At 36.1% G+C, this 21,834-nt stretch overlaps 1 protein-coding gene across 1 annotated transcript; it reads right to left on the bottom strand.

Moving 5' to 3' along the window:
- Window positions 1-932: 932 nt before the first annotated feature.
- LOC110154314 (acyl-CoA-binding protein-like) lies at window positions 933-6,042 on the bottom strand. Its single transcript, XM_020918304.2, has 4 exons — window positions 5,930-6,042; window positions 5,710-5,827; window positions 1,226-1,288; window positions 933-1,134 (listed from the first exon to the last, which is right to left on the bottom strand). The coding sequence occupies exons 1-4, from the start codon at window positions 5,933-5,935 to the stop codon at window positions 1,061-1,063; spliced, it is 261 nt and encodes an 86-aa protein (XP_020773963.1). The 5' UTR covers window positions 5,936-6,042; the 3' UTR covers window positions 933-1,060.
- Between the last annotated feature and the right edge of the window lie 15,792 nt (window positions 6,043-21,834).

Genomic DNA, 21,834 nt, shown 5'->3' on the forward strand with positions numbered 1-21,834 from the left:
TTATATAAACTTTACACAAGAAATGGTTCAACAAAGACTTTTAGTATCACAGTCATGATTTAGCCTTTATTTTTTATTGAACTGTATTGAATTGATATGAAATATATATCAAACCAAAAGTGCACTGTATCAAGATATGTATTGTATCAGCAACTTCTTAATGATACCCAGCCCTAGTATCAGTATACTGGAAGAGCTAATGAACCCTATCAGTCTATGTCATGTAACTTTATATAAGATCATATAAATTAGCCAAAACTAGGAAACTCATGTTTCAATTCAAATTTTAGTGTTATTTTGTGAGAAGAAACATCATTATTAAAATGAAACAAAACTTAACAGTGCTCTAACGGTATCAATTCAGTTTTGTCTTTTAAGGTTGCATTCACACGTAGGCCTACAGCATTAAAATAGGACTATATCTAGCCCTAAACAGGACTAAACCAGGACTACAATGGGACTAAACCACATTGGGTTCAACCAGGACCAAACCAGAACCAAAGAGAAGCACCTACACACTGTTAACCTGCCTGTCACTTTGCTTCTGCCCAAGAACTACAGATGAAAATAAATAAGTGAATGCGGCCAAATATGCAACGTATAACTGTATACCTGTAGGGGGTGTGAAGCTATCTGAAAGCACTGCTCTGTCTGAAGCTGTTACTCAAATTAGACTTAGAGTAGTAAGTTAGTCTAAGATTTATTTTAACACAATCTGACCAGAAAGAGCTACTTAGTTAACAAGCAGTCACAAGCAGTTTTTCCACTAGTAGTTCTCATCTTTTTGCTTAAAATCAAACACCTAATCAGGACCATTAATGCTCATCGTGATCATTTTGTATCTTTCCTTGAGTTTTCAGACTATCTCCTATCAAGTTTGGCCATTGCTGCTGTTTTGGTTAGCAGGTAGGACACAGGACCTGAACTCTTCAGAAGTCATAAAATAAACCTTTATTTAAATGTCTGCATTGTGTGTACATTTCATTTGGTATGTATAATATATATTGAAACTATATTGTGTTATATCTATTGCTCGTTACATATTTCATATTAAAAACATTTAAATTCCATATTTTTCTTTCAGTGATTCCACCGCTTTTATATACTCAGCTTCAGCTTCTTCTTTAGAGAGTCCTGTAACATTGAAAAAGTGAAAAAATATGGTACACTGTTAACAAAATATCAATTTTTTTTTTTTTTTTTAAAGACCGCAAAACCCTCCTACCTTTCTTTGCGTTCCATGCATTCCATTTCTCTTTTGCCACAAAGCTAAACATTCCTGGCGCCTCTGGAAAAAACAAAGCTGTTGTTACAGTTCATCTGTATTTGGGTATTAAAGGTGCATTACATAAATTCTCTGATCAAGAGTCCACCACTTGGTTGGAGATGTTACTTGCTTAGCTGAGAATGTTTCACAGTATGGCATTAAACTTTTCTATCTCCATGGAGACAAGCAGGTGATGCCAGGTCAAGTTACACTGTACATAGTGAAGTAACATGAAGTACCGTATTCCCTATATTTTATTTTATTCTGCTTGTACATAGACGATAAGTTCCAAATAAGTCCCTCACCAGCTCAAATAGTGGATCCATCTATCACTACATCTACAGAAAAACAAATATGAACAAGAAAGAAATGTGGAGTAAGTAGAACATTATAAACTGAATAATACATTATTTGTGAATAATTGAGAATTTCTAAAAGCTAAGAAGCATTTTTATGGAGGCGACTTCATTGGGTACTGCAATGATAGTGGTGGGTGTACAACTAATCTAAAAAAAAAAAGAAAACAACTGTGTGAAATAAAGCATTTTTGTTCACACCTCACTGGCACATTTTGCAAAAGTGCCAGTGAGTAGCTACAGAAATGAAAAAAAATCCTACTTAGGCAAATTAGATTTAACTTCAGAGGCCCTGTACTCCATTATTCCCAGGTTGTCTGTTGTCAGTGCCTTTAAGAACCACCAATTTGTTCTAGTCAGAAAATTGTCAGTAATTATAGTGTACAAAATTAATCTGGTCTCTGTCTTTGTCTGATTTTTGTTTCTTTCACACATCAGGACTAAAGCAGAGCAGAGTGGTCAGCCTGTAGATGTGGGGAGGGAGATCTTCATAAACATGTGCACAGCTTTGACCGGCTGTATCGCAGACTCCATCATTAAAGACGTGTTCGATTCATCTGAGACCTGGTTGGACGATCCAGACAAGGCCTGGTTAAAGAAGAACTTCACTCTGGAGTCCTTTAAAGTATGAATATGACAGGTTTTCAAGTGTGTTTGTTTTTTAAATAATTATTACTTTGTTGGATAGTATCTGTATGGTAAATATTTCTCATAGTTTTATCAGTTAAAGTGTCAGTTTATGAAGAGATTTTTGATCAGACTAGCCGAAAACTGCATTTTCTTGACAATTTAAACCTTAAGCTATCAAAATAAAAGTGTTGTCATGTATTTTTAGAAGTGAAGTCATGATTATTAAGTAAATTAAACAAGCTTTGGCCATTGTTTACAGTGTGGTTGCTCGGGCTACATACAGTATGTTGTATCAGCTGCCCATGTCCAACTAAGAAGTACAATTATAAACCTCAACAAAATAGTCAAACTATGAAAAACTAGGTAAGATTTATAGTTAAATCTGAAAAATAATTATGTTACAATGTGTTCCATTAGTAGAGGAGACTATGTTGACCACCCTAAAAACTAGCTGAGCAAAAAATTGTAAAACAAATAATAATTTATGATTGTAGCGTTATTTTTAATCTGTAATCACTGTTTTTTTGTTCAGTAGAATCAGTAAGTGAAATGTATACACCAAAATATTGCATTAAATAAAATGATTGAAATATGATGTCAATTCTGTTCTATTAAAATGTGTAGTCTAACCTGTGATTTGCACTTTCAGAAGAATCTAAAGAAGAGGAGACAAACTAAAGATTCCCAAACATGTGAGGAACCAGTCAGAATTCCAACGGAGCTGAGGCACAACATCATGGAGAAGGTTCAGGAGGTTGTGGAGAAAAACTAACAGAAACTGATCCCCTTCGCCTACACTGCAGTCGCTTACTACGTCCAAGCAGCTCAAGAAGGAAAAGCCAGGGCTCACAACGCTCAAAAGCACATCTCTGAAACCAAGAGAAGTCAAGACGCACATGAATGCAACAAGACAGTTCCTCTGGACGCCGAGAAGAAAGAGCATGAACTATCATTGACAAGTGGTACAGAGAATATGCGTGAAAAACCCAAATTGGCAACTCTGAAAACCTCTCTCCCGCCAATTCAAGAGGACAGAGCAAAGAACAAACCAGACGCTGCCACCTTGAATTCTCCTCTCGCTCCAAACAACCAGCAAGTCCATGATAACATTGCGTTCTCACCAGTGACGCCTTCATCGCTGTTGGTGGTGAGTGTGCAGTTATAATCCTGTGTTTTGTTTTTGTATTGTTATCCACAGGTTCCACAATGATAAAAAATTAAGACCATTGCCAAAGCGATTAAGAGTTTCATACTGTCGATTACTTTTAAACTTTGACCCTTGGCTATTGTGATCAGGTGAATGTGAATACAGCAGTAATTTTGAATGTACATTTAGTTCCCATTCATTCCTTTCCTGCGTATTTAAAGGTGCACTATGTAACATTTGTGGTGGAGGGTTCGGATGTTATTTCTTTGCCTGCCCAAATTACAAATCATATCTGTAGAGTTATCAATGTATCATTTAGCATGATACATTTAGATAAACAAGCAGAGAAGAGTTGCTCGATTATGGAAAAAATCATTATCACAATTATTTTGGTCAATATGGAAATAACGATTATTCAAATGATTATTTTTTAGTTATACGATGCATTCATTCAGCATTTCTCTCCCAAAAAATACTTTGTTATTGATAATTCACATAAAGTGTTCAAATTGAAGGCTACAAATATGTACCTTAGAGCAGTTTTGCAATGTATCAAACATAAAATGTTTGATACATTGGCCGCTGTGGAAGAGACTGATCAGCTGCTCCTGTGACTGCAGCACCAACCCCCCTCCAAAGTAGATCACCAGAAAGTTATGTGGTGTAGCTTTAGTTGGTTACACGTTTGGCACCATTTCATATTTTTTGGAGCCATTTTCAATTTACTGTGCAATAAAAATACACTTAAAGAGCTAGGCATTTCTGTTCTGATGGTTATAACGATATGAATGAATGTTATTATTGCTAAAACTGCAATTTTCAAAAAGCAGTCTTGTTAAATCATTGAAATGACAATGAATTCCTGATTTTTGTCAAAATACTTTTATATTATCTACAAGGGGTGGGCGATATCTCGATATTTTTTAATATATCCAGATTTTTTAAAAACTCGATATGAATTCTGACATATCGTATATATCGATATAATGCTTATATTCAATTTTGATTTCGCTGCTTCGCTTGTTTGTTTTCTCTGTCGCCGCCCGCGCGCCCCCGCCTCCCTGATTTTGTTCGCTCGTGTCTCATTCACTCCGTCACTATCGCCGTGAACGTCGAAAGTTGCTGCCAGTGAAAAGCTTCAAGCGCCACGAAACTTTTCCACCATTTACAGACAAGAACATCAGCAGCACATCCTCACATTCCACCAAGTCATGTCCTTTAGTCCAAAAGAAGTTGAACCGCAAGAGCGGCGCGTGGAGTGCGCTGGTTATGCAAATTAGCCATGAGCTTTTTAAGTTTCGTTTCTGTAAAACGTAAACAAGTCTGCGCAAAGCTGCAAAAAAATAAAAAATAAATAATTAACACTTAAATCTCAAACGGGCTGATGTGGCTCTTGAGTCGTTATGCTGTATATCTTGTAAAGTTTAGTAATGTAAATTCTATTTATGCAGAAGATTTTAATTAATAATCTGTTGCAGTGTCACTTGTACAAAAGTGTTTGGAAACGTTGGGTTTGATCTGCAGTGGATTGTGGGAAACCTCATAGCTCCTTACTGCTGGAACATGGATCTGTTAAAATAAGGAACATCCTGAGCTTCTTCTGTTAAAAGAGTTCATGGTTATGGTTATGGTCTGGATAACAGAGTTAATGCAAAGATGAGCTTGTGTTGAGTTGTTTTATTTATGAATGAAACAAAGGAAATATGTTTTATTTCTTTTATTTGACAGTTAAATTATTATTTATGTAATTAGGGTTTTTTGTAATCTTAAATGTTCCTATACGAACTGCCTACCTGTTACACTTTAATTTTTTAAAAAAGGACCTTGTGGAATTTGGCATATTTGTTTTTGCAGTTTTCCATTTTAGGGGGTTATTTTTTCCTGTACAGATATCGAGATATATATCGTATATCGAGATATAGCAAAATATATCGAGATATATTTTTTGATCCATATCGCCCAGCCCTATTATCTACTATATTATTTATCTATACAGTACATGGGTTTCAGATTGCTTTTATAGGCAGCATTTTGAGAATTGTTTACCATTTACTAAAAGCTTTAACAAACAGATATGCAGTTTTCAATTGTGAATTACTATGACGCTCCTAAATTTTTCCACCATTCTGAAACCCATATATTAATGTCTCCACTCAAGCAACACATGAACTGGTGGACGTTTACATAATTTTGAGAATGAATCACAACTAGTCTTGCTTCATTTTTTGCTCGTGGTCCCACCCTAATGTACGAATGTTTCCTATACAACTGTCATTTGTTTACATTGAAATAAACAGAATAAAACTCACCAATATTGACGTCTCCCACTGTGGCTTGCTTGTATAGACCGTATAGAGAAGACATTTCCTGCTTATTCGGGGTCTGTTTTAAGACTTTAGCCTCCTCTGCTGCTTTCAAAAAGGCTTCCTGTATGAATGGATAAAAACAGATAGTATTGCTTAACATTTTGTCTATCAGTAATAACTTTCTATTTACATTTTTGCTTTTATAAAAGTTGAAAATACTTACAGACATGATTTCACCAGAGCCACACGTGTTCAGCTACAGTTCAGACTCTGTTCTTTTCAGAGAACTGTTCTCCCAATGATCCTGCAAATCAAGTTTTTGGGCTTGTGGCGTCAGAAGAGTGGGCAGGGCCTCAATGCACATGGTTTGAAAACAAAAAACTGGCAACCATCAGATTGTCAGTTGTCCCAAGGATTAAGTATAATTTGTTTCAATAATTTCAAAAGCTCAAGAATCCCGCAGATCTCTTAACTGTGTATGTGTATGGAAAACTACTTACAGCAAATTCTCACCAGGGGGCGCCAGGACTGCATTTGCTGGGATACTGAGGAGTGAAGCAGTTTGAATACTGGATTGTAAAAAGGCAAATGCATATTCAAAACTAGTCTGTACTAATTGGTGTACTACTCTACACATGATTCTGGGATGAATGAGTGATGAAAATGTATCACCGTTGCCATGGTAATTAGCAATTCAAAACAAAATGGTTGACTAAACTAAATCATACATGTGTATCATTAGTTTTGAACAGTTCATTAACTAACAAATTATGAGTATTTTAACATCTCAAGCCAAGTGAATAGACGTTGGCATTTAGCTGCAATTAACAATTTGACCAGCAGATGGCAGTGCAGTACAACACCAAACACTAATCAGCACAAACAGGGCCAAAGAAAATTAGAGGAATAAAACTAGAAAAATGCATTTGATTTTAATCTACAGTGCATAGTTACAGTGTAAGAATTTTTGCTACACATTTTATATTATACTGCAAAAACTTAAAAATAAAGATCAAGTAACATCTTTGGCACAATTTGATGCCAAATCTTGAAATTAAAATATTATATTAAAATATTTACATCTTTATAATCTTAATCTCTGCATAATATACAAACATAGGATGTGATCATCCAACCTCTCCACAGTAGCTAATATGCCTTCATAATACACTTAAATGTAGGTGCATTTTTTGATCAAAGGAGCAGTCTGTCCCCTCTGTGAGAGCGCATGAGAGAGGAGGGACTCAAATGAACTGAAAATGACCAAAAATGAATTGAAAATGATCAAAAGTGTTTTGCAAAGTTATTTCTTTGCTGACACAGTCTATGGTCTGCACATGACTCTGAGGAGTTCATTAGTTTCAACACTGTCACTTGGTGTTAGCACTAGCTAGCGCTAGTTAACAAATACGTTTAAAACAACAGAACAATCTGCAAGTGCAGCTTGGCTTAGTAGTACATAGACTTTCATTTGTCCCTTATATTGTAAAAGATATCATACTTGTACACACTTAACCCACCTGTAAAGGCAGAAAAGACTTCTCTGAACAGACTGTAAACACCAACTTACACACTGAAAAGAAGAGCCACTATGATGTCGCGGCACATGAATTCAAAATGACCAAAAGTGTTCTATTTCATTGAAAATGATTTTAAAAAGTTGAGTTAACGAGTCGTTACGGTGTCTGGCGCCAGTTCTAGGCCCAAGAGCTGATCAAGGTCACAGGCGGTAACTCCGCCTGTCCACTAGGGGGTGGTGAAGTTCGAACCCACAGCGAACGATGATTGGCCTACAGAAAGTTGTGGCGCAGTGTGAAACTCAATCTGTGGTAGGGTTAAATTTATTTATTTATTTATTTTAAGTTCACCTGGCCTTTTTATGTTGTCGTAACAAAGCGGGTATAATCATTTCTAAAGGAAACTATAGAAAAAACAATAACAGTCTCAGTGAAATACAGCGTGTGTGAACGCCCAAATGACCTGTAGATTATTTAAAAAAATCTTAAAGAGTAATTCAACATAAAAATAGCACCATGTAAAATGATTGGCGTACAAAATGTTGTGATGGCATCTGAAACCCAACCTATAGTAGACCAGGGATGAATGAAAAATGTTTTGATCTGGCTTTTTTATGTAGTCATAATAAAGCATAATCTGAGTTTTGTTTCACGGACGGTCTCTGAAGTGGTTTGTCCAACATGCCATACGTCTGTACAATGCATCGCTTAAATGATGAATACAAGAGGATGGACTGTTGTATTATTATGTGTGGATCATAATAATATAGCATTTGTTCCTCCCACTCCTGCTGCCATTCTGGGCCCTCTTATTGTCCTGCCTTGTGCCCTTCTTTGAGCTGCCAGACTCTGCTCCCAAGCCTATAGTTAACACCCAAACACACCTGTCCTTTCTGTTTGTGCTGTGCTGGTGCTGAACGAAGCTGCAATTGTGGCGTCCCATATCTGTAAATGGATTAATGCGTAAATGAAAGTGCGTTGAGTTTATTTCACTACATTTATGTTCTGTTCAATAACGATTTTACACTGATTATCATTTACTGCCCTAATTCTTCTAGAAAAAAAACACTACTCCATATCCCTTCCTACTCCACAATTAAATTTATTGATATACTGGATCCTTGAGTCATGGTGCCAGTCATGTTTTTTGCGTTTCCATAGCGATCTAAGAAGATGCAGTGTAATACCATGGCAACCAGAAATCTGACTCCATTGTGTTCACGCGCGGGTGTCAGTCGAGTCATCTCCATCAGCACACACACGCTCGTTATGTGGGCAGTCACGTGTTTCTGAGAGGGTTATACAGAGCAGTATTGTAGAAATATACATAGGAGCAGTAATAGATAGAAGCCAATATCCATAGAAACAAGTAGGTGACAGACTCCCAACCCGAAAAGTTACAGAGTGCACCTTTAAAATACAATCCCACATAAGTATTGCAGGTTCATGGGGGTCTTTTTGTGTGAAGTTTGCATGTTCTCCCTGTGTATTTCCTTTAGGTGGTCCTCCTGTTCCTATAGTAAGACCGAGGACACCAGACTCCACTTCATTTTGTAACAGATAAACCTATGTCCTATGTTTATTTTTGTTAATAGTACATCCACATTTATATAATTATGCCTTATTTGATGCCAGTCTCTTGAGATTTTTTCAACTTTTAGAATTTATTATTACCATTTACATGTTTTCTCTTTGTTATTATAATATACTGTGATGTGTGAGAGACTGTGTCCAAGAAATTTCCCTTATGGACACAATTCATAAAGTTTTAGGTCATACTAAGTCATTAATGACAATATACAGAAACTTAAGAATGAAAAAAAGCACACACATGATGATTTCCATTTATGCTCTTAGTACAGGACCTCAGGAAATGTATACAGTGAAGAGCTCCATGACGTCAACTGGGGTCCCTTTTGTGGAACAGCACAACAATAAACAAAGCGGTCGAGATGGATGTAGACGAAGACATACATTCTGTTTTGGAACAATTCCCGAGATCGAGGATTTAAAGCTGGAACAAAGAGAAAGTTTGTTGAATTTAATCAAGGGAAAAGATGTTATTGCCCTTCTTCCTACAGGATTTGGCACATTACATATGTCATGATCTAATAGCAGCAATTGGTTAAATAAAAAAAGTACCCGCCGACTGTCGAGCGAATGAATCCTAATGTTGCGAGGTCAGACGGTTTCTACAAAGTGAAACCGGCTGATGAATCAGGTTAACATTTATGACCTATGCCATTTAAACACATACACAGTACTGTAACATACTGTATGTGCTGCATTAAACAAAAGCAATTTCTATAATGTTTTTTCTTACTCTCTCGGAAGGATTTGCATTTAAATATAAATTCAGTTGTTTTTATTGCCTTTAAAATAATGGACTGCTACCACCACATAATGCAACATAAAAATGCAAACTAGACACATTAAAGTGATTTTGTGCTTTCAGGGCCTGTATATGTCCCATGTGGATTTGACCAGAGCGGACAAGACATTGATGTAGTAGGGTTTTTATTGACGGTTTTCCCTTTTCTCATTTTGAATCATGATGAGGCATGACCACGTAATAGGACTTAGACCACCTGAGTCCAGATCTAAGTAGAGTTCAGTGACCTCCTATATCCAATTTAGGTGAACATATTCGGGTTTGTTATTGTAATATAAAAACACAAGTGCAGTCCAGCGGGCGATTCGGAAAACAACATCTGGGCCCTGCTTTTAGAATATAATACAACGCCATCATTACTAGTGTTACTGATGGCAGATATATTTACACCAGATATAAGTAAAATGGTGGTGTATTGCTCCAAAGCACAACAACAGTATTGGGTAAGCACTAGTAGTAGTAGTAGTTTTGTAGTAGTAGTTTAGTTTATTCGGTCTTTTTACAACACAACAAAACAAAACAAAAGAAAAAAACATAGACTACAACCCCATAGATCATGACTGAAAGGGTTTAGGCTGAAGTAAAAAGTACATGTAATACCAAACCCTGTTAAACACTGACAGAATTCCAAGAAAAAAGCAGCGTATGAACAGCAAGTTTACATTTACAGTTTCACTTATGACTTACACGACTATATAAAAGACAAAATATAAATTAAAACAAACAAAATGTAATGCATAATTCATTAATTTCAGAGCTCTATGTCTGTGGAAACATAACAATACTCTTTTTTTAAAGGTTTCTACAGTGTTAGACTTTCTAAAATCATCACTCAGGCTGTTCCATACACTAACCCCTCTAACAAAAACACAATTGCTTTTTTCTTAGTTCTTATCTTGATTTTTTTTTTTTTAAAGATACCTGTTCCTCTAAAGTTATACTGACTCTCTCTCTGCTCAAATAAGTCGTGTAAACAAGGAGGAAGCAGATGATTCTAGGCCTTGTACATCACTACGGCTGTACTCAGGTCAACACGATAAAAAAATCTAAGTACTTTTAGCTTAACAAAAAGAGGATTTGTTGGTGCATAATAATTCACATGATTAATAATCCTAATAACTTTCTTTTGCAGTAGAAAAAATGTTATTAATATTTGATTTATAAGTATTCCCCCATATTTCCGCACGGTAGTTTAGGTATGAAAGGAATCAACTGTTATACAATAAAGAGAATTTTGATTTATTTTCTTTTCACTCATTATAGCAAAAATTTTAGCGAGCTTTGTCTGAATTATACTTATTTGCATTTTCCAGTTAAGTTTTTCATCTATATGAGTACTAAGCAGTAGGGATGTAACAATAACCGAAAAATCGTGATATCGTATCGTCAAAGTTCTCACAGTAATATCATGGACCATCACAATATATCAAATTACAAGTCTCTTTGCTTAAATGAAGAGTTATGGATGCAGCAGTAGCTAAAAAAGACAAAGGGAACTACATAGACCATGATCCTTTGCTCCATTTCAGTGGAGACTACATGAAGAAATAACAGTTCTAAGCACTTTTAAGTCTTAGTTCTTTGGATTAAGTCTTGTCAAGGCATTTTAAGAAGAAAAAGTACTATATATTAAAAAAAATAGTTTAGCCTCCACAAAATATCTCAATAAATATTGTATTGTGAGATGTATATTGTGAAAATATTGCGTAAATATCATAAGAGATTTGGATCTTGTTACAGCCCTAATCATGATCCTCCCCGCAATATTGTGAGCTTTCCCACGATATCACAATAAATATCATGATGTTCATACTGTGACAATATTGTATCGTGAGACTTGGATATCGTTACACCACTAGTGAGCAGCAATCAAAACAACCCACCTCTTTCACTGACCACTACTGCTGATATTTTCATTTTGTTTCACATTTAGAGTACATTTTGTATTCTTTTTTTCACATTTTGGGTTTATTCCTTAGTGTAACCATTGTGCATTTCAGTTTAGACCTGGTATAGCTCTGTATAGGTCTTGTTTAAATAGAATGATAAGGCCAAACGATTTCTCAGGCAGAAGTTTGAGAAAATCATTTACGAAAAACATTAACTCCAAGTCATTATGATCTCAAGAAATAGTTACTTGGTCTGTGCATTAATTTTAAATGCATCTATGATTCAGCTTGAATAATACAATGCTATAATTAACTCTATAATTGACTAAACCATTAAACAAGGCATTGATATATGTAAGACTTAAGGATTTAAAGATTTTTTTATTTTTTTTTGCATAAAATGGTTACAATGGATGCGGCTATTGACTGTTTTCCCCAGAGACCCTTCTATTGCTCGGGGCCTCAAACGCTATTATACAAAACATAAAAGCTAACAATATATACCAAATCTATAGCGTTTATTTTACATATATCTCATCTTTTATCTTTTTTATTTGTTCCACTATCAGCTGTAATCTTTTGTGAAATACTACCACAATTTCCCTGTTCTGTGTGGGTGTCGGAGGCAGTTGGAGCGAGTATCTCTCCGTGAGGATATCCCTGCTATAAACCACCCGCCCACAGGCACAGCAGGAGAGTGGTCGGATCGGCTCAGCACTATTTGTCAAAAGAGAAGAAAAAATATTTGTCCCTTGTGAAATGGGAAGTCAATGCAAACCATAAAAGCTGTAATAGTGTGGACAATGTGAGCGAGGTCGTGTCTATCTCAGTGTGCTTTAGAAATGATCATATCTGGGATTGCCACCAAAACATGTTTAATTCTATTTTGCATGTATTTTTTGGTGATATTTTGCCTCTTTAGCTTATTTCATTTTCAAAACATTTACCCTTTTTCCGAACATGTCATAGAAATAAAATCTTTAGTAGGCAGAGTTAAAGGTTCAGTATGCAGCGATATCTGCTGTGCATTTATTTAATTAGCGTGGGGTACACTCTCCTGAAAAATTACAAAGTGTACCTTCTTATAATAATATAAATTTAGGCCAGATGCCCTTCCAAAGACAGCTGGTACAAAGAATATTATGGGTTTCAGACAGTCACGTGGCATTTTCTTGTTCAGTGCATAATTTTGAGACATTTTAATCATTCTAAAATAAATAGGGATGTAACGATATCCAAGTTTCACAATACGATACCGTCGCGGTATGAACCTAACGGTCCGATATTTATTGCGATATCGTGGGAAAGCTCACGATATGGTGGAGAGGCTCATGACTGGGGATCTAACAATATCCAAATCTCTCAGTACGATATTTTCATGATGTACATCTCACGGTACGATATTTACTGTGATATTTTGTGAAGTCAAATATGCAACTTTTTCCTCTTAAAATGCCTTGACAAGAATTAATCCAAAGAACTAAGACGTTAAAGTGCTTAAAACTCTTATTTCTTCATGTAGTCTATGGTGAAATGGAGCAAAGGATCATGGTCTGTGTAGTTCCCTCGGTCTTTTTAACTATTGCTGCACCATAACTCTTCATTTAAGCAAAGAGACTTGTAATTCGAGATATTGTGATGGTCCACGATATTATTGTGAGAAATTTGACGATACAATATCATGATTTTTTGGTTATTCTTACACCCCTAAAAATAAATGTTAATTGCTATGGCAACAGTCTTAAGTTTTTATCACTCTGAAACTCAAGGATGTACTGGTTTATGTGGTCCGTTGTGAGATGATTATCTTTTATAATCTTCAAGTAGTTTGCATATTTCTAAACAACAAATGCATTTAATCATCTTTCAGTATCAAAAATCATGATCCAAGTCATGTTTTGTATTTTAGTTACAGACCAGAACTCCTTACATAATGTTCTTATGTGAGAAAAGAACAATTATAGTGAGGTCACGTTTTAGCCCGTTTTGTTGGAGGGTTAATTATGTTTTGCTAATTTGAAATCACTTGAGGTTGAATACTCCAGATGGCCTGTATATGAGCATGTGCTGTAGACCTGCACTGCTCTTTGTGATCACAGACACACACATACAGCACATGGCTTTAACAGTGGGGTCGGAGCTCTTCCAAATGAGTCCATCTCCGTCACTCTGAGCTATTCACAGCGCTGCTCTGCCCTCTGCATCCTCCAGCCTTTTGTACACAGTCAAAGGAAGGAGATTTGTCTTAAAATCCGCAACAATACAAAATAGGCAGAGTTAACTATTGTGCAGTTTGATGGATATAACCATCTGGAGCACTGCTAAGGTTAAATCTGGTCACGTTGCTGCAAGTTAAGACAGTGTAGTGGCACAAACATGTAATGCAGCAACAAACCAAAGCATTTTAAATCTAATATTACTGAACAAAAGACAAGTTTACAAAAGCTTAACTTGACAAACAAAACACAACTCCAGGTATCTTTATTATAATATGACTTAAAGCTCACAAGAGTCATTGCTGTAAGTTAAGACAGTGTAGTGGCAAAACACATGTAATGCAACAACAAAAATATTTTTAGTTTAAGTTTGTATGTTGCTTGATATAATGTATATGTTTGGACCATTTTAAAACTGTGATTATCCCAAAATTTCTCCTTTTTGCCATGAAGTATACTAAATACTGATACTGAAATACTAAATAATGAATATCTGGGCTTATCCACCATACATGGAAAAAAAAAAACATCTTATCTGTCAGCAGAAACAAATTGAGTTGTGCATTTATTTTATTGTTTTGGTAGAATAGAGCCTGTAGTGGACCAAACAGAAAGGCAAAGACAAGGTATAAAAATAAGTTTAAATTTAATAAAGTTAAAAAAAGATGTAATTTAATAAAGTCTCAAATTACATAAATCATTAACAAAAAAGCTGGGCCCAACTGGGGTAACTTAAATCAAATTGAACAGAACAAAACTAACCCAACCAGACAAAGAACAGGGCTGTTTAGTTTAAATACATGAGGACCAACTAAAACTGAACATAAGAGGGGAGATTTACACTAAATAATGAACTAAAACTACTAAGTTAATCAAAGTAACACAAAGGCAAATAATTATAATACAGAAAATAATAAGTGATAATAAAGTGATCTTAAACAAACTAGGCAAATGAACTTAGTAAAAGAAACTGAATTTTGCTCCCCCCTTTGTTGATTCATGGATGGTCTCTGCCAAGGGTCCTCTGTCTCACATTCAAACAAAGAAAAAAGAGCAAGTGTAATTAAACAACTCAGGCTTATACTAATATGTGTGCACCCAAATGAGAATATAATTCAAAATAAAGGAATTAAATTAAACTATATGTACTGTGGGATTGTTTTTAATCATTGTAAAGCACTTTGTGTTACAGTTTTGTATGAAAAGCGCTTTATAAATAAAGTTTGATTTGATTTGATTTGATAACACTGTGGAGTGGTGGCAGAGGTATCCACTACAGAGCCATTCAAACACATCTGAAAGGCCATTTGTTTAATATGCCTAGTTTGTGGATACAATCTAAACAAACAATAATCTGGCTCTGAAGTAGATTTTCAGTTAGGATATTTCTTTCAAATGTGTAAACTCCCTGTAGAGTTGTACAGATCACTGCCCTCCATTTGAAATCATGACATCATCATGAATGAATGCCACCTATCGTAGACGTAATATCTTGAGACAGGGTATAAGTCCTAATTAAAAAGTACACAGTGGACATTAGATGGTGATTTGGTGTGACATGTGAGCGCCTGTCCTGGCCTCAGTACCGTGGGGTCAAAGAGGATTCGCTGACCGCACACTTCTCGCTGAGAGTAGTGTCCACTTCACTGTATTACATTCACTCATGCAGGAGAGTGGCCCATTCAGTACAAGATCCCATTCTGTGAAGATAAAATCTGACATTATTTCTTTAACTTCTTGGGTTCTTTTTAAAGACAATGCAGTAAAGTGTGTTTACCTTGACATGTTTCGCTGCTAGCTGCAAGCCATCTTCAGAACTGTCAGCAGTGTTGGTGGTGACGTGTCACATAGGGGAAACAGGCCGGGCATTCCACATTCGAAAAAAGGAACACCAAAAGGAATGCGAAAAAGAAACATTAGGGAGACTCACCAGAACACAAAAAGATAAAATCCGCCATATCAGACCACTGCAAAAGGAACAACCACATTATGTATTGGGACGGGGCTCGGGTCATTGGATCAGAAAATAACAAATTCAAACGTTGGATCAAGGAGGCCATTGAAATCAGGAAACGAGGCACGGACAGCATTAACCGTGAAGACGGAACGTTCCTCCTTTCACACACCTGGGGCACCCTCCTCCAGAGAACACCGGGCGACGGGAGGCGTGGTCAGTCTGAGCGACCTGCCAGGACCATCAGGCTGACCACGTCTACAGGAAGTAACAACAGCTGATATACGACACGTCACCACCAACACCGGTGACAGTTCTGAAGATGGCTTGCAGCTAGCAGCCGAAACATGTCAACAAGGTAAACACACTTTACTGTATTGTCTTTAAAAAGAACCCAAGAAGTTAAAGCATATAAGAAGACAAAATTTACATCTTTGGCTGACATTATTTCATCAAATATGCCTTGAAAAACGTGCATTCTACTGTGAGTCTTTTCTCTTACAGATCTAACCTGTAACTTGGCTTTGCTTGTCTCCATGAAGCTGTTTAATGTCATAATGTGGAATATTCCTGCAAGCAAATCTCATCATAGAGGCAGTAAGGTGCCTGATCCTAACTACGCAAAACTTTCCATAGTGCACAGTTAATATAGAGCAAATTGTATTAAAAGCTAGTCTCTAAACGCAGTTCCATTCAGACTAATTGGTTCTAATCTCAAAGGTGAGACACTTCAGGTGAATAGGGAAAGTTCAAACTACAATAAATCAGACTTGGAAAGAGATATTGAAAAATCCTTCGGTCGGATCTGTCAAAATTTTGTTAAGTAGAGTTCTGTAAATTTTGGTGTTTCTGCTACTTTAAGGGGTGATGTTCTAATGTCCCTATGGGGGGCAATGCATTTTGAGTAAACAGTCTATGAACTTACAACACCCCATCTATTTCTATGAAGACAGGTTGATTAAATAAAACATTAAAATAGCTTTCAGTGCAGAGTGGATAATTGTGTTTTTTCCACATGAAAGCATGTATGATATGAGACCAAAAAACAAAAAGTAGTTTAGTGTCTCCCCTGAAAATGAGTGATAAGAACAGATCAAATGTACTCCAAATACTCATACAAAAGTACACGTACAAGTCCTGTGACCAGTATTACAAATCCCTCTATAACTGTACTGCCTGTATTTCACTATACTCCTGAATACAGCTCGTACATTACCTCTTTGACTTTATAAGACTTGGAAACAAAAGCCCTTTTCAGCTTCACACAATATGCAGAGTTTAATGGCTCCTATTGAGACTCAGTGGAGCAATGTACCATATATAGCCCTTTCATTCGTTGCACTCTTAAGATGTAGAGTGATTCAAAGTATTTCTGAAAGCCAGAGTTCAGAAAATGTGCAAAAGGATTTCAAGATGCTGCAGTTTTGTGTAAAAATCTTTAAGGCTCAAGTTGAAATAGGGAGTTTTTCACAAGAATCACATCACTCCCTCTATAGCAATGAATTATTAATATAAATCAAGAGCAGATGGATCTATTATTCAAGAAGGCTGCTAATATTAGGCTCAAATCTCATAATGTAGAGTGGAGTAATTTGAAAATATTGTGCCCTCAATTACAAAAGTTATTGGGGGCAAATACCTTAATGTAGTAAATATGATCTATTATTATCCAACTATTCTTTAATTGCTATAAATTTTGGTTGGTTTGTATTGAATGAACAGTTTTGCCGTACATTTTAGATACTTTATTTCTTATTGTGTGTACTGTGAGATGGCTGTTATTGCTATAGGCTTGTACAGTAATGTTGTTTACTGTGAATAATTGTACAGTTCATGTGACAGACATAAATAAAAATCCATACACTGTGGAAAAACAAGATATTTTCTCATTTGTCTTGTTGTCCTTGTTGCCTATTATAACCTTTTGCAAATGTGTTTTTAATTCTTTACTCTAAACCAACTATTTTAAAAGTGATTTACCTACACGGCCGACTTCTAATAGTAATAGTAACTAAATACCTAAATAAATAAATTAATTGTCTTTATTAAAATGGATCTGCGTGATTTTGTCCATATACAGTAGTTGAGTAAAATTAGTTTTGTTCCAGCACAGACATTGTAAAAGCAACTCTGATTAGATTATTCAATTCTTACTTGTTCTTATCCTGCAACCAAGGAAGTGCTCTGTTAGAATGCTAGTTTTTGGTCATATAAACCAACTGTACTGAATATTTAGATGCTTGATACTAATAGCTTCAAAACTGTTACAAACTGTTTCAGATGCAGCACCTTTAATCTAATCTAACTGTTCTAAATTAAATATTCATAATATCATACATATAAGTTTTTTTTTTTTTTTAGATGTGCTGCTTTTGTCAATTTGGAGATAAGGCTTGCTGTAAGAAAATTATTTTTACACCCATTTTTAGACCTACTATGTTGTATTGTGAATGAGGATTATATAGTCTATTTAATTGTACAGCACTTTACAATATTTTTCTTTTTTCATAACTTTATTTATAGCAAATTCCAAATATCAGCACTGTCAGGATGAAACACTTAAATAAAGACAAAGAGCTGAGGAAAACATGCACACAGACACACACACACATTAAAAAAAGGTCACACAATAAACATGTACCAGACTGAAAAGAGAGAGTGAGATAAAGATCGACTCAACAAACTGAAAGTATGAATCCAGCGTTTCTTGAAAGTTTTCAGTGAGCCCCCAAGAGTACATCTTACTTTTTGCATGTCAGATTTATTTATGTTTATGTATTTTGTTTTAGGCAAGTAATAAATTTACATTCTTTTACAATAGAACATGTAACATTAATGAAATCATAGCAGAAATAACAACAACAAAAAATAAAAAATGGCCCAAAAAGGAGTGGGAAGAAGAAAATGTATTTAATCCCACCCCCCTCTTCTAACTGAACACAATGAGCTTTTACATTTTACATTTTATATTAAACTATATGAACTATTTACAAGTGCGGACAAAGTGACACCGTTATAGTTTAGTAACATAACTGTATTACAATAATACATAAGGAAATAAACAATGGTAAGGAAAATTAAAGATACCAACAATAACAGACAGCACATACAAGAGTCAGGAAACAACAAACATAAAGCAGCGCTACAGAGTAAATTTTGCTCTAATAATATTAAGACCCACTCTCTTTATATAGTGACCAGACCATATGTTTATATAACAACTTGAATTTATAGATATTTTGTCATTGCTCGAGATGTGTATTCAGACTGTTCCAGAGTTTTACGCCACATACAGACACACAGAAACTTTTAGGTGTATGTTGACAAAATACAGAAATGCATTTTACAATAATTAGCATTTTTGGATAGGGTGACCATATTTCCGTTTGTGAAAACTAGACATCTTACCGGGGGTGGAAGGGGGGGCCTTGACATTGAGTTACTCTTACCTCGCAACCTGTGCACATGGCCTCCCACTTGTCTCGACCGGGACGGAAAACTGAGAATTTCTTGTACAAGTCATCGTTAAATGTGCATTTGCTCTTCAGCATGTTGCAGACTGACCGACTGTTTGTGTCTGCTCGCTCCTTCTGAGTCACAGAGAGCTACGAGAGACGCTCAGTTTAATGGCCCCAATGAAAGGTAATGAAAACCCGGACATTTTGATCACTTTAAAAAAAATGTTTAATCCCGGACGCCCAGGACAGGACGTGAAAAACAGACATGTCTGGGGAAAAATGAATGTGTGGTCACCCTATTTTAGGAGCTTATATTAATTTCAACACCTGGATCTTAACCCAGTGTGAGTGACCCATGTGAAGTAACTGCTAACAAGATGTTTTCAATGAGCTGTGTTACTCTCTCTTTACACAACAAACATACCTTAGGCTGCGTTCAGACTGCAGCCTGAAGTGACCCAAATCCGATTTTTTGGCCCCTATGTGACCTGTATCCGATCTTTTAATGACAGTCTGAATGACACAGATCCGATTTTTTCAAATGTGACCCAGGCCACTTTGATATGTGCTCCTGAAACTGATACATATCCAATCTTTTGACACGCGACTTCAGTCTGAACGGCCAAAGCGCATTCATCCAACCTACACGTTATCAACAAGCCACAAACGTCACTATTCTGCGCTGAAGTACGCAAAAATTGTTAATGAACTCTGAGTCACTGAAGCAAAGCACATCACCACTCACCACTCTTGGCTACGTCTCCACATCCACACGTTCCTTTCAACGGACATCGCTGCCGCTGTCCCACAAAACACCACGGCATAAAACCTCGTCCTTCTTCTTCTCAATCTCCTCTTTAAAACAAGTAAGTTGTTCATGTTCTGGCTCCGGTACAAGAGGAACCAGGTGCTCAATGCTCGCGTCCATGTTTGGACAACTTCTGTAAACACAGAGCACGCTCGCTATGGTTGACGTCATCGTGTCCTCCAGTGCACATGTGGGACACTTTTGGGCCGTTTAATGTTCACACAGGGGATCACATACAAGTCGCATTTAATTGGAAATGTGAACGACCTCGCAAAAACATCGGATTTCACAAAAAATCAGAATTGAGCATTAAGCCCTGCAGTCTGAACGTAGCCTTAGCCTCATTAGCATTAGCATTAGCATTAGCGTTAGCACTTCAGTTTGAGAATAGGTTTTCCCCATTTTCCCAACATGATTACATCCGCTGTGTTTGACCTGTAATTACAATGAGCTGCTTGTGGAAACCAGATTACTCCTGTGTTATTTCTACTGCAGTGATAAGCCCGACTGTTGTCTTTGGTAATGACGCTTTGAAGGTAATTAAATATTGACTGCAAGGAAAGTAAGGGAGGGTGTGAAAACAAAGATACTGCTTGTGTGTACTGGAAAAACCAATCAAAGGGACCATATTACACTATTTTCTGATCTATAATGTTGTTTCCTCATCACAAACATACCAGGTGTAGTGTTTTGTTTCATTCACACATGTCCATTACACAAATCCTGCATATTTAGGCTGAGTTCTTTTCTCAAACTGAAAACACTCCACCCTGTGACTGCTCCACTGTGTTTTTAAACCCCATACACCTTCACTAGAATCGTCTGGATAATTTCAGCCATGAAATTCTCAATCTCTAGGGTAATTCCTCCTCAATTCAACCAAAAAAATGCAATTTAAACCCTCACTTGTCCAATCCCAAAGAAAATAGGTGTATGGGTAAGTCATAGCCAAGAAAGCCAAAATCTCAAACTGTAGCATGATCGGACCAACGGTTTCCGACATATCGCTATTTCATTTTTTCACTTTTTTTGCGTGGTTGCTGAATTTCAGTTTGCATTTACTCAGCAACTACTGGTCCGATATCAAAAATCAAGGTATCTCTGGAAAGGGGAAATTGTAAGGAATCCAAATCTGACATGTGTTAAGATGGGGATAAGTCAGCTTCTAGATAAATTTGTGTGAAAATAAAAAAGAAAACCCCTCTTCTTTTTACATGTTGTGGTAGATGTATACGGCAAATTTTTTTCTCTTAGTGTCATCGAGGTCGGGCGTGTCCCTCATTGTGGGATTGTCCATTTTTGTGACATTGTCAATTTTGTGGCATTGTCAATTTTGTGGGATTGTCAGTTTTGTGGGATTGTCAATTTCAAGGCCAAAACATAGGTCAAAAGGTAATTCATGTCAAAAGTACTCAAATGCAAAAATAATAATGCCAGATTTGGATTCTTTATGATTTCCAATTTCCAGAGATACTTTAGTTTTTGATATTGGACCAGTAGTTGCTGAGTAAATGCAATTTGAAATTCAGCGACCACACAAAAAAGTGAAAAAATTAAATTGCGAAACTGGATCTCAGAAACTGTTGGTACGATCAAACAAAAATTTTAAATGTTGGCTTTTCTGGCTATGATTTACCTATATACCAAGTTTCATCAAAATGTGACCAAGTAACTCATTGGGTGAACTAAGGTGGACTGACCCTCTACTGAACAAAAGGTAAAAGGTAGCAGAGCATTTTGCGCTTTAGAGATACGTACAGACTAATAATAAATCCATTGATTTTCTTCCGCTTATCCGGAATCTTATCTTAGTAATAATAAAGGATTACTCAAACATGTGAATGAAACAAAACACAACTCCAGGTATGTTTTTGAGAAGGTAACAACATTATTA

This window comes from Boleophthalmus pectinirostris, unplaced genomic scaffold, assembly GCF_026225935.1.
Source record: "Boleophthalmus pectinirostris isolate CB_2022bp ecotype Guang Dong unplaced genomic scaffold, ASM2622593v1 HiC_scaffold_14, whole genome shotgun sequence".
NCBI lineage: Eukaryota > Metazoa > Chordata > Actinopteri > Gobiiformes > Gobiidae > Boleophthalmus > Boleophthalmus pectinirostris.

Excerpts from the sequence above, each read along its gene's own strand:
- LOC110154314 (XM_020918304.2), bottom strand. Across the intron at positions 1,289-5,709 it reads AGTGGGAGACGTCAATATTG|AGGCGCCAGGAATGTTTAGC; the intron begins GTGAGTTTTATT and ends TGTTTTTTCCAG. Across the intron at positions 1,135-1,225 it reads TGCATGGAACGCAAAGAAAG|GACTCTCTAAAGAAGAAGCT; the intron begins GTAGGAGGGTTT and ends TCAATGTTACAG.